This window comes from Ips typographus, linkage group LG2 (genome assembly GCF_016097725.1).
Source record: "Ips typographus isolate SLU linkage group LG2, UJ_Ityp_2.0, whole genome shotgun sequence".
NCBI lineage: Eukaryota > Metazoa > Arthropoda > Insecta > Coleoptera > Curculionidae > Ips > Ips typographus.
The window spans coordinates 20303817-20318379 of record NC_138423.1 but is presented as its reverse complement, the minus strand read 5'-3'; the positions used below and the strand labels follow the sequence as shown (position 1 = coordinate 20318379).

At 33.6% G+C, this 14563-nt stretch overlaps 1 protein-coding gene across 9 annotated transcripts; it reads left to right on the top strand.

The window, feature by feature from the left end:
- Positions 1-11: 11 nt before the first annotated feature.
- LOC145724222 (uncharacterized) lies at positions 12-14446 on the top strand. 9 transcript variants are annotated; one of them, XM_081972371.1, is made up of 4 exons: positions 23-409; positions 4782-5015; positions 13414-13760; positions 13870-13995. In XM_081972371.1, exons 1-3 carry the CDS (start codon positions 184-186, stop codon positions 13707-13709), a joined length of 756 nt encoding a protein of 251 aa, XP_081828497.1. In that variant the 5' UTR covers positions 23-183; the 3' UTR covers positions 13710-13760; positions 13870-13995. The 9 variants fall into 9 exon arrangements, with proteins under 9 accessions (XP_081828494.1, XP_081828498.1, XP_081828497.1 ...); XM_081972373.1 differs by lacking the exons at positions 13414-13760; positions 13870-13995 and adding exons at positions 11013-11281; positions 11442-11583 and having other exon boundaries at positions 35-409; XM_081972367.1 differs by lacking the exons at positions 13414-13760; positions 13870-13995 and adding exons at positions 8429-10386; positions 11442-11510 and having other exon boundaries at positions 38-409.
- The last annotated feature ends 117 nt before the right edge of the window (positions 14447-14563 follow it).

Genomic DNA, 14563 nt, shown 5'->3' with positions numbered 1-14563 from the left:
AGGAAACAATCACAGTAGTGGGTATGTGCCACATTTCTTTTCAAAGTAACCCACAAGGATGCTGATCTCCCTACCTTATAAATACCTTCCGCTTTCCGCAGTCTTCAGACATGATTTGACCTTCTACGGTGCGGATCTTCACTACTTTTGAGATATTTACGCGTGGTCCGCTTTGCAATCATCATGGAATTTAAGTTTGTTTTGTTCTGTACCGTGATTTTGCTGTACTTTTTGGTTTTCGGCGTAATGGGTGACGATCCGGTGTCCAACAGTACGGAAAGTGAAAGAAGAAAAAGCAGGGACGTCGCCCCTTACTTGGGGCTGATTTCGTGCGCGATTAAGTACGATGTGACTTGTTTCGTTAACGCTGCCGAAGATTATTTGGAAGTAAGGAGGAATGAATTATTAGGTGAGTTTACAAGAAGAAAACAGGTTAAGTTCATTTATATCCGAAAATCACAAAACAACACTGATTAAGAAAGTCTCAAATTAGAAAAAATTGAATTTTAATTTTAGCTTAAAAATAAGTTTCAACCTTGCAGTTTGACTTTGAAACTACACACACAACTTGGCAAAAAGTATAGAATAAAGAGCTTTAAAATGATATACTGAATCATCCTGTAACTGTCAAATCAACCGAGTAACATGGAGTTAAAGTGAAAACTGTCAAACTCAAACTAAACTGTCTTTATCAGCAAAAACTCAGTTAATTTACATTTTCACTATAGATCTTATATAGGGTGATCAAAAGTACATTTCAAGAGCGTTAAAATGATATACTAAACTATCCTGTAAATGCCAAACTTACAAGAGGTTAAATTGAAAACTGGTACATTTAGACTAAACTGGATTCGACAATAAAATGACTTAAAACTTCCTTAAAGGTAGCTTAAAAATTCAAAAATTTAATCTTATTTCTGTATTTTTCTAAATTTGACAATGAATTACAAAAACTGATTTTTCAATGATTTAATTTCAAACCATTAAAATTCGTAATGTGAAGGTTGAAGCTTGAAAATTTACAATTTGAAAAATGTAACTATCAAATCACTCTTGAAGCATTAGGAAACTGACTTGACGGTTTAAAATTGTCTATTCAACTCACTATTTATTAACTTTTAATTACTTTTAGCTTTAAAGAAACTTGTAAATTTATAATTTGACGTTTTTGAAGTCTGTTAGTACTTACCAAAAAAAAATCAGGAATATACAGTGATATGTCTGTGTGTACTGTGTGATTCTCTAGAATCAGTACATATTTTTTTATTGTTTTGAAGGTTTATCTTGGACATCCAGTATACTAGTTCTGTATTTGTTTAACCGTAGATTCTTTCAGTAAAGTTTGTTTCAATTAGAGCCATCAGCTGTTTGATATACAAAGAGTTAAATTTTTTATCTAACTTAAATATTAAAGCAAAATGCTGTAATTTTTCCAAACTACACAAAAAAGCTAGTTTGTTCTTAGAAACATTGACCTGCTTTTTCAAACACTCTGTATACCTTGTTTCTTGAGAATTAAACGGTGCAATTGTTCATTGATGCACCACATTTTCAAAGTCACTTTATTACAGTTAAAAAAACCAACATTTGCGCTGGTCTTGCTCTTGCTTCTAATTGACACTTGGTTGAAAAGAATTGAAGTAAAATATGAGTGAAACCAAAGACCTCATTAGCAGCTCTATACCAGATTTGTTAGCCGGTTTCAGTCTGGTAATTTGTCAAGGAAACTGGTCCGATCTTCACTTTTTCACCGGACTAAAAAAATCCAAACCGGATTTTCCTATAGTTGGTGCATTTTTGTTTCTCGACCGCAAAACCAAAATACATAACAGTAAATCACCACGTCAAACAAGGGAAAATGCATCACATTGAAGAATGTAGGTTGCAGATAAAACCAGCATTTGAGTTAAAATTCAAATTCCAGATTTGGTATTCGTTACAATGGAATACGAATCACCTGCTAATGTTCTAGTAATGTCACTAACAGTAAAGATCCGTTAGGAGGGCATGCAAACAATATCAGATTGAAAACTTGTTAATTACGAAAGTCGGCTGTATTGCTTCTAGTTAAATATTTGTTCTTGAGACAGTTGTAAAATTTAGCATCAATAATCGTAAAATTTATTTTGATCTACCATACACACGTAACACTTTCAAGCACACTTTGAAAAACCTCATTCAATAAATTTGATATCAATCAGAAAGACTTTCTTTTTCCCAGAAACAAGCTTTCCGTAAAGATTTACGGGTTATTTTTTTAGTTCATACTTGAATAATTTCAGTAAATCATAAAATATGTTTTTATGCTACTTTCAGGCGGTCTTAAGCTAACTAATGTTTCCGTCATGTCGACTATGTATAAGTAATTGATTATGCTAATAAGATGATTGTCATACACATGACGGTTTTTTTACTTATAGAGATTTATGATAAAAATTTAACGGAAAAATGATCAGTGTTTTACCTCTATGTTATGTCTCATTACAGTAAAGTGTGTTAGTTACTTTGTTACTAGCTTTCAAGGATTTTTAAGACTCTAGTTTCTAAAGAGGTAATAATATTTAGAATGTTCTTTACAAACGATTTTCAAAAAATTGAAAACAAATCTGAATAATTTGAAAAATAATGAAAACTTTTTGATGTTTTTACTTGATATGGAAAGCTTAATTTCCTCGGTAATTTCATACTACCAACTATATACGATGAACTATCTAGAATCTAGATGCTTTCCAGGGATACCAAAACTAACTTTAAAAAGCTTATAATGTTGAACACAACTAAGAAAATGTGTTTGATGCTCGGAATAACTAACTGAAGGATAATTTTAAAGACTTTTAAACATTTTCAGTTTAAAATCCTTTGAGGACCCTTTGGAAACCTCCAAAGCTTTAAGGGTTTAGGGGAGCCTAACAAACTACACCAAAACGCAAAATTCCAAATAACTAAAAATTGAAAAATCCTCTTTATCTTGGCGACTTTAACCACTAAAAAAATGGCTTATTGAATTGGTTGACTGACCAGAACAACCTTCAAATATAAAAAAATGTATGAAAGTGAACAACATCTACCTAGATAGGAAAGTGAAAATCAAAAACTCTGAAAATCGTTTTTAAAGACCCATAAAATTGTCAAAAAAAACTTCTAGAAATTGAAGATATTCAACTAACTAAAGATGTCAAGTTCACAATATCATCATTATCAAACTCTTTCAGATCTTCAAAATTAACATTTTAAGTTTCTTTCAATGCTTTTACATCTTAAATTACTTAGATCGTTCTGTATAAAATTGTCAAGTCTTGAAGAATTGTTTCTTTAAGCAATTTTTTTATTTTACAGTTTCTTCTCGGTCGTCTTTGGAGGGTTTGTAAATTTATTTCAACTCCAAGTCTAAAAATCATTTAGTTTACAAACTTAAGTTTTAGCAAATTCAAGAACCTGATCAAGTGACAAAAATGTACAGAAAATGTTCTTCAAAGCTTTAGAAATTGTAAAATAATCAAAAAATTGCTGACATCGCTGGTTTGGATTTGTTTTGTAGATAATACAGGGTGATTCAACAACATTTCACTTAATTGCCACTATTTTTGCCAAAAAAAAAGGTTTTAAGTAAGTAAACTTAATAAACATTTTTGAAGTTATGAAAAACTAGAATAGTAATGTCTCATTTGGACACTTAATCCTAAATAACTTTTTTATTTGATAAATAAGATTGTTTATTTTCTAACTATGAATAATTACTCTGATTAGCCATTTTGTCACTTAATTTGGAATAATGGCTCGCCAAACCAAATTAACTCTTTTGGTCCAAGAAGAGGTTGAAGTCTAATCGTCTAGCTAAGATTAAAGATTTAAACATGTTATGGAGATTATAAACCACAAAAACAAATTTTGTTACTTTTAGTACTTTAATCACATTCAAATCACTTCCATTTAATATATCATTTATAAATTCGCATCATACATTTATTACATTTTAAGTATCCTAAAGCTACAAGGTAATAAATGTAGAGTAAGGAATTCGAATGGTCTAGGCGCCAATTCGAAATGGGTTTATTGTTCTGGGTTACAGTGTTTAAAGACAATTAGAATGTCCTTTTTGTATGTGTCTTCATTTACTGTTTGTCGGCTGCTCTTCCTGTCAGGAAAAATGCACGTTACTCGTTGATGGCTCGCATATTAATTTTCACTTCTACCCAGGACTGTCATAGACATTTTTTTTTTCAAATTCACATGTACAGAATTGCGTAAATTGCACCACTGTTTGGTTTGTGATTGGTCAAAAAAAAAGTAGGAAGCTGAGCTGGACCAATTTTGACCAATCACATTGTGCTGATTTTTACGCACATAGAGTAAATACGGACCTGCAAAAGCAACCAGTCAGTTTCATTATCAGTTTAGGATCCAGACACTATCATTCTTCGTATTCGATTAATCAGGTATTACATATTCAAACAGTGTTTGCTAACGGGTATATCGTCTAGCGGTCCAAAAATTTACCCAAAACTTGGTGTGACAAGTTTTAAATATTTAATCATTGCTGTCAATATTCCAGCAAAAACTAGGTTTAAGTAACGCAAACTGATAAGCTCCAACCTCAATACATATTATATTATACGTACATATGATTCAGATTTGAAGACCGAGAAGAAAGTGGTTTTTCACCTTATGGTTAACTCACAGAACGAGGTCACTGTCACGGCGATCTAATATTGTGGGTTTCTTACCGATATTTTAAACAATGCAAATAACTTTATATAGTAATTATTATTTTATTTTTTCAGCCCAAGCAGATGCACAAGTCATACAAAGTGGAAGAGCTGACTCAGAAACAAAACCATCACATTTGGCCAACACTTTAGGCAAACTTATATCAGAGCTTAGCAGTTTGTTCCAGAACGGTCTTTCCGGATTGTTTCGAGCGGGCGATGATGATTTGGAAGAAGACGATGAAGAAGAGGATGAAAAAGGGTCGGACGACAATGATCTGACCACCACAACCGACCAATCTAATGGTGGTAAGTGGTAGCTGGTAGCTCCGGTGGCCTGATTTTTTTATATGTGCTTTTAATGTGCGTTTTGTGTAGATTTTATGTGTTGTGTATAGTTTTTGGGCAGTTTTATTTTGTGGGTTAATTCGAGAAAGCACGAAAAATACCAGTAATAGAAATCAAAGTAAACCTGCCCGAAAACGACTAGTTTACACCAGAATCCGCCCATTAATACTTGTCATCATCTCAACCACATTTCACATAAGCCATTTCATTTACATAAGATTCACTATAACAGCTCATTAATTGATATTCGAAATCCATTCGGACAAAGTAACAGTTTAACATACTTTTTATTGGAAATATACAGGTTTTTTTCCGATGACCCTAATTTTGGAACGTACATTTTAATTAATCGGGCTCCAATATATGAAAAATGTATTATTTGGGTGACCAATTGGTTGATCGTTAACTGACAAAATTATCTTTAAGCACCCAAATATCACTATAAAACTCTACAAGAAAACTCTACAAACTGAACTCATTGTTCTACTGCTTAGAGTTTGACAGTTGTGACGTAAATTTTTGTTTACCACATTAGCTAGTCACTTCTAAACTGTCAAATGAATCAAGTGTCAAAAATGTTGCCGAAAATGAAAAACGAGAAAATTCATTCTCACTCATTGAAATGCTCTAGATATTGAATTAAAAATATCAATTAAATTAAACTCAATTAAAATTAAATTGAGCTTCTTGAAATTCTAGGTTACGCTACGTGCCTCGTGACGTAACAGCTGTTTTTGCGTGACGTCATTTTTACAGACTTTTTTAATACTATATGATTCTTTTTTTGTGAATTTGCTCTCGGCACGTTTCTAAACGATCTAATGTTTAGTGTTCAGAAAAGTTTGAACTTTAAACCAAAAATAAATTTAAGACTTTAAAAACCATTAAGATTTCTTAATAAATGATTGAAAAAATGCTATTTACATTACATTATTTTACATATTGAAACCATAGGACGATTGCTAACAGGAAACATTGAATCTTCCACATTTAAATAAAAACCTTTAAATTTGAGTTAGGTTGTTGCGAAGAAACTCTCTACATAAGTGAAATTTGTATATGATTTTAGTTATCATATTTGAGCATAATGCCAGAACATTAAGATATTGAATATGTATTTACAGAGGGCAGGAGCAAAAAGAAAAAACAGAAGCGAAAACTATACTCTATGCTTAAAGTCTTAGCTATCGGTCTAGTAATCTACAAAAAAATCTGTCTGATCCTCAAACTATTCCACGCTCTCTTACAACTGAAATTCTATTTTCTGGCTGTTGCTGGTCTGTTACTTCACGCTATCAAATTCTGGCTCAGTTTCAAAAAAGACGCGCACCCCACCAAAGTGATCTACTACGAGCACGCCCAGCATCAGCACCATTATGGGCATGGGGACGACGATGGGCACTCCATATGGGCGCGAGCCTTAAACGGTGACGGAAACCATACACAAACGCCATCTGACTTAGCTTATAGTAGTCAACGACCGTATTATATCCTAGAATTTCAACCATAAGTACTAAATAGTCTATGTTTAGAGCGGAAAATACAGTTTGCGCATAAAAATTGCATTAGTTTATTCGGCTTGAAATTTAGTCAATTTAATGGCGTTTTTGATTGACATGTTCAGTGCAAACTAATACTGTTTCAATGACAGTTACTAGAGCAAAATACCAATTCTACACTAAACTTGCCAATCAAAAACGTCATGATAATTCACTTTGACAGATTATAGAAACGTCAAGAATCGATGTGTAGATTGTTAGTAGAAAGCAAAATTGCTCTGGAAAGTCGCAAAAGTTTTGTTTTCTGCTCTTGGAGAGCGGCAACTAATCACTTTCTGCATCAAAGCTTGAAAGAGGAGAAAAAAGAACTTACAGTTGAGAGACGTTATTTTAAATTATGAATTAAGACATTTGACATTCTGACCTGAAGATAATTACAAGACGTGTGACGTTCGTGTTCTTGATGTGATTTAATCTGATTGTAGCATATATTAATATGTGACTTTCTAACTATACCAATACAAATATCTAACAAGGTTCAAACCAGAACAAATGGCAGATACGTCATCATTGGCGTTTCTTAAGACGTAACTTTATCAGGCCGCTCTATGGGGTGTCAGACCAAATGTGACACTCATTCTGACACTGCCTTTAGAGCAATTTTTAAATTTTTCTTTAAATTTACAACAGGTTAATGGTGAGGCAGTTTTTACAGTGTCAAGGAAAATTTTTAGCAAATCTAAGAAAGTTTCAAGATTTTTTACCATTCCCTCTAAAAGGTATGCAATATTAGAATTAAAATGAACAACCCCACTAGCCTAAGAAAAAATTCAAAAATTTTAATATTTTTTTTTTGTTATAAACTGAAGGCAATTTTAGTTTACTTGTAAAACTGAGTTTTATCACCTGGTACACTTTCCACATTAAACCTAGAACATCCTGTATAAATAACTATTAACTAGTGATGGTTAAGTGTTCAATGTAAGTGAAGTAAGTAAAATTGAATGGAGTACTACCAAGTTTAAGATTTTATACAAAAAACAGCAGGTAGGTGTACTCTGTAAGTCGTAAGCATGTAAAAGCACATTGCATGTATTTTAGCATGTTATCATACACAAATCATAATAAATACATGACATGCGCTACAGAATACACAACATTTTATAATAAGTTTATTATACCTGTATTAGATTTGTACTCTTTTATACTCATTGCATACTAGAATTGTAATTGTTTTAAGTAAACCACTTGAGCAAACAAAAATTACACTGTTTTTTCCAATATATGCAACAACCAAATAATTGCATTCCGTAACACTATAAACGAACAGGAAACGTCACGTTATAATACACACCTCAAAAGTAAGTAACCCATAAAGACTCATTACTATTTCTATAAAATATTGCATGACCACCACTTAAATAATTAATAGAATGTGCATGATGAGAGCATAAAGCATGGAAATTCACCACTAAATTTATGTTAGAAAATTTAAAAAAATTACTTACTTTAAACCTAAAACATAAATCTATGAATGAAATTTTCTTGACAACCTTAGCCTTGTGAAGGTATATAATTAAACCTTCATGCATGATCAATAAATCTAGCAGCTTCTTCAATAATGGATAGTTTACGGTGAAGTATGGCTTTAAAAATCCGTTTTTCTATAATTTGCAAGATTTATTACAGTAACACTAATACACCTTTGGTTTTCACTATAGTATAATCACATGCATGCATTTTTTCCAAAAAAAAGAAACACCATAACAGCTAACAAAATTGATTTTAGACACCACTAACCAACTTACTAACCAAGCATGCATTTTATTTAACCAATCTGGTTACCGTTACTAACCACATTTGCCTGCGTTTCAGAGATGAGAGAATTAAGTTCGGGTTCGAAAAAGAAGAAGAAGAAAGACAAAAAACCCCTAAAAAGCTTGGTGAGACTGTTGAGGGTCGCTGTGGTCGCTTTAATAATCGTACTAAAACTGGCCGTGCTGCTCAAGTTCCTCCAAACCGCCATGCAATTTAAGTTCCTGCTGATCTCGTTGGGTGGATTCGCGATCCAGGCCGTGAAATTCTGGATGTCCATCAAAAACAACGATCACGACCACCATCATAACGAGGAGATTGTTTATAAGAACCCTTACTCGTCGGGAGGGGATGGTTTGGAGTATTCCAGTCCTGGGGGAGCGCCATACGGAGGAGGAGAATTTAATGCGGCTAGAAGTGCGCAGGATTTGGCTTATTCATCTCAAAGGTCGTTGAAGTGAAATATCTAGTCGGAAAAGTACTAGTTTAGAGTCATGTTAGGACTTGTGTGGTTGTTTTCCAGTAGGGTATTAATTTATTAAAACAATTATTAATGTAAAAACCGAGTTATTGACCTAAAATTGTTTTCCGCCTAATTCCGTTATTTAACCGAACATAAAATTAGCACTACAATGCAAATAGTTTAATATTCTAGACTGATATTTGGAAAATTTACATTGCCAAATTATATTGGCAGACACTTGCTAATATACTTTCAAACATAATGATAACTTAATACAATTTATTAACGGATTTATTTTCATAATAGGTGATTGATTTTTCAGTACCGTTATGTGGATTTACCACACCAAACGCTAACTTTTACAATCAAGTGCGAAAAGTGGTACATTCCGCATGTGTGTTATTTACTGTGATTTCCATTTTTCCAATTTTTCTCCTACTAGTGCAGAAACAACTAGAAAAAAATATCTATACATTTTACAACCCTAAATTTCTATGGGTCAAGCAACGTTGCATTATTATAACTTATAACTTATTAGCCCTGTCAGTTCACACCAATCACAGAAACGAAGATATTCTTGAAAATTATTGAGAACTGTCAACACCGCAAAACGTAAAATTATTTTCATATAACTGGAGTGTCAATAAATCGGACAAGATGGCTTTCTGTACCACAGCCAGGGTAGCCAAATTATGGTATTTTTCCAAAAAACAGTTTTTTTTGGGAATATTTTTTTTTGGGGAGATTTCTCCTGAAGGAAAAATATTTATTAGGGGACTAACTCAGAAAACCACTCTTTTTGGAATAATTTGAATTTATGAGGAACGCACTATACCTTCAAAATATGTAGAAGAGGCTATACTAAAGTTTTGTATTTAATTTGTATGCACATGTATTTCATGTCAAATATCTTGGTTATTTTTAATTTTTGGAAGAAAATTGTATTTAACTAAAAGAAAGCCAAAATTATGTGCTACATTTCGACGTTTGAACGAATCTTCTAGCTGTTATAGTAACCAAGTTAGCACGTGTCAAATAAGGAGACCTGTCATCTTGAAAGAAACAGAAGAAAAGTGACGGTTTGGGGATTTTTTTATTTCGACTGGGGAAATCGAGTTGACAGATGTGGCAACCCTGTATGAAGAATAAAATTTAATTTGAAGCACTTGAAAACTCTCTTCCTACAGAAAAAGTTTAATTTTTTGAGAGTGTAAATATTGGAAATCTGCATATAAAATGGACAATTCACAAAATTAAGAAAAAGCAAATAGCCAACATTCAAGAGACAACCAATCTCAGTTAATAAGTAATTATTAATTAGTAAAACAAACATTTTTGACCTCAAATTGTCGATCAACCGATAAAATTCAATTTCTTAAATAACATTCGGCAATCATCTAATAAGAATCACATCATATTCCCAATAACCTGCATGCATCGTACAGCATAACGTGAACAAGTGAAATCATGCTTCAAGGGCTTCATCAACCATCAGACTGACGTCATCATTAACGTCATCCATCATCATTCCAGATTTAACCAACCAATCAAAAAGGTGTGTATCAGTTTAGTGCTATTATTGGCCAAGTTCAGGAAACTGTAACACATAATAAACTATAATATGGTTAGTAAATGTTCAGTTAGTTGGAGTTTTCTGAATTTGGTCATTTTTATTTTAAGTTCTAATTTTTATTGCGTTTTTTGAGGATAACACCACCATCAAACTGTGCCAAATGATTGATTGTCCTGTTTGTCCTCCAGGTGTTGAATATATGGAGGACAAAGTAAAGAATATTATTTTGTCCAACTAACATAAGAGAATTTTTCAATTACTTTTTCTCAAGAGTTTCATGTTTTTAACAACTTGGCAACAATTATAGTTTTCATTTTATTTTTAAAATCTACATGAAATTTTAAGCAATAGTACAGAATTTGATGGTGGTGATTGAAAAAAGGATGAGTCATTTGCGTACGTCCTACGAGATGATAACAAACAACTGACGTACCATCTGGTCACACCTAACTGTGGGTCAGTACGCCGAAAAGTGCGTACCGCTTTCTTGAGAGCCGTTCAATTTTTTCACACGTACGCAAATGTCTCGTCCTCGGCCCACAGGTAGGTGCGACCAGGTGGTACGTCCCAAAAAAATTGTTGAAACCTAATCAGATGGAAAATTTCAGCGCGACATAAAAAATACGATTCGGAGGCCGATGGCAAACCGAAAAAAGAGCTCATGAACGAAGCCATCCGGATTCTGAAAGTCGTAGTGGCCATTTCGTTGGCGTTGGTAGGGGTAACGATACCAGTGGTACTGTTGGGCGTAAAGACAATAGTTGTCAAGTGTCTGATAGGAGTTGCCATTGGGTTATTCGTGCTGGCTAAGAAGTTTAACCAACACAATAATCATCATGAAATAGTTCAATCATGGTGATTTATTAGATAGAATAACGTGAGTGTTTTACCCTGTTGTCGGATAGGATTGAATAATGTTGGGTTTACTGGACCACTTATTTTATTTTCTTTCCCACTTTTGAACTCAACATTCTTCACCAACCTACACTCAAAATAAGTAAAACTAATCAATAATCTTCATATTTAAACATTTTCAGTGACAAGCAGAGATACAACCGGTACATCAAGAGGTCATCATCATAACAAACACAAAAACTACAAAGAAGGCTTCATCACCAAAATCGTACGAGTAGTAAAACTGGGTCTGTACTCGCTGGTGCTCTTCCTTTTCGAAGTGGCTATCTTGATGATGTTCAACGCGTTCGTGGCTTTCAAATTTTTGCTGGTTGCCATGTGGGGCGTGGCATTTTTGGGCCTGAAGGTGTGGTTGGAATCGAAACACGAAGCTCCCGTGGTGGTGCACGAAGACGTGCACCACGACCACCATTACGAGGAGGGTGAGCACCATTTTGAGCACTTGCCGGTAGATGATTGGCATAGGAATTATTTGCCAAAAGAGGATTATGGATCCCATAAAGTTGCTTATTCAGCTCATAAACCAGCCTCATCACTTTGGTCCTCCTGGTTGGATTAATTCTGCTTGTTGTGTTTTGTTGTTATAGTGATCTGAATTTCAGACAGCTACTTGCCAAATACCCCTCTCCCAGTTCGGGATGGGTACTGAAAATTATTTATTGCTGATGTAGATAGGAATTAATTATTAACAATTAAGAGGGTATCGGTTAAATCGTTAGAAAAGTAATGCATATTGCATGAAACATAGTAGTACCATATAGACTAAATGATAAGTGTTAATTCAATAAACAAACATTTTGCAATGTTGCGTCTCTTATTATTAATAAAACCCAATCTAGACCATTTCCATTGATAATAAATATTGTAAATAACACAGAAAAACAGTTACACGTTCTACTTTTAGTGCTTCGCAGTGAGAGACACGCACCACGCAAAAAGGGGGACAAAGACAACGATAACTTCTGGGGCGGATTCGGGATGTACATGATGAATTTAGCCCCCAAATTAGCCGCCCTAAAGTTGGCCCTATTGGCCGCTTTTCTCGTTTTGGGTATCATCGTAGGATTAGTAGCAGCCGCGGTCAGCGCCAAACTATATCTCATAGCTATAGTATCGGTCGTGTTACAAGCGATCAAGAATAAAGTCTCATATGGTCATATGGATCATTGATTATTTTGATTAATATAGTATGTTGTTTAATCTAGGTGTTTTATTACTATAGTAACGATAATATAAGGGTTAAAGAGGATATAAAGGTGCTGTCAGAAAGAGAATTACACGTATTATTTACTTCAAGTACATTAGCTACTTCAAGTACACAGCTTAATAGCAATTGGACTATTTACAGAAGTTGAATTATTCTAAAACACACAATTCTACTATATCGCCAATGCTTTTAGTAAATTGGGTATATGCCCTCTCCCGTGTACGTAAATGGGTAGGCAACCAACTATACACTCCATTCATCCGTTTAGGTTTTTATAAAGGCATTTAAGCAGCTTTTATGTTTATTTAAGACAATTTATTATTTCAATGTAAATGTTGGTACGTTTTTAATAGCATCGCCGAATAAAAGCGAATGAAAACTGGCGTTGTTTGGTGAATTGCAAAGTCAATGAAATGAGAATGTGGTATTGGAGAAGAGTCGTGCAGTGTTGTTCTTGATTTTTGTCTTAAGCTGCAACTTGAATATTTTCAGTTCAGAGTAATTAAAAAGCCATATTTGCACAAAAGTGCTAAAATAAGATATTTTAAATGTCTGCAAAACAGCACATTAGGGTTTTATTTTAGCCAGTTTCTGTTAAGCAAATAATTTGCAATCCTACTTTCTGTATTTTGCAATTTGGAAGTTTGAGATGAAATTGTTTTTTATTATGCCACAATGTGCAGTTTATTACTTTTTGCTTAAATACTACTTCAGTAACTACTAAAATAACCCCAATCTGCATGTGAGTATTTAACTTTAATAACACTACTTATTGTTTGAAGAATGCCGCCCGGTGTGTTAATTACGTGTTAAAACCTTGTGATTAACGTTCTCTAGTTGGTATTGAAACGTAAAAACCAATCTACACTGTACTAATCTCTTTTCAGCAAGGAAGAAAACCAAAAAAGGCCCAATCAAAAAGCTCGTACACGCAGGAAAAGTGGTATTACTTTTGGCAGCCTTAGCCATAAAAATATGCATTCTTATCAAAATGTTCAATGCTGCTGTTCAGTTTAAGTTTATGCTCATAGCTCTAGGTGCTTTAGTTCATAGCGTCATCAAGTCATGGGCAACTTACAAGCACGTAGGTCATCAGCAGAAAATTGTTCAATTGGACCATCACGACCATCATTATGATGAAGATTTGGATATTCAACCCAACTACGATCACTGGAAGATTTAGTGACTAAAGATTGAAATGTTTAATCTAGTTATTGATGTGCAAATATACACGGTGATGATATACAACTTAAGAAATTTTCAAGTTTTATTTCATAAAATATAACACAATGAACACTTACATATTACACAAACAACAATTTATATAAGATCATCTTTTCTAGGTCATCGTCAGGCTCGGGATAAAGCAACCAAAATTCTGAAATCAGCTACTGACAGTATTAAAGTTGCGATGGCAGGAATGGCTTTGCGTGAACTAATCCTCACTTTACTGAAGTTTGTCAATACGGCAATATCAGCAAAAATGCTGTTGATCGCTTTCGCTACTTTGCTGGTGCAGAAAGCCAAGTTGCTGGTGGAGCTGAAGAAGTCGAAGCAGCAGGAAAAACCTAAAGTAGTTTATTATAACACGCACCACGATCATCATCAGGATTTGTGGAATGGCGATCAACCATCATCCAATAGTTGGTGATGATTTAGTTTGACGCTTTGATAGGGTTTATTTTGGGTGGTGATGGAATTGGGTAAACTATTGGGCAGTGTTCCTTTTAGTTATTAATGTGTATAATGTTACCGCTGGACGCTGGATAGATATAAAACTAAGAATTTGATGCTAGAATTGATAAGTGAATACAGATATTTGAATGTCCTTAGATGCGTGATTGGTGATATTCTATTAGTAGGTGATATTATTTATTCTTGAATATATATTAATATTTTGTTATACAAGTTACAATCAAATTAGTGTTTTATTGCGTATTGGAGGAGGCTATAAAATGTAAAAATTTGACAGAAAATAGTAACACAAAAATATGAAAAATACTTTGTTCAACTACAGTCAGAAACAAGGTATAAGTT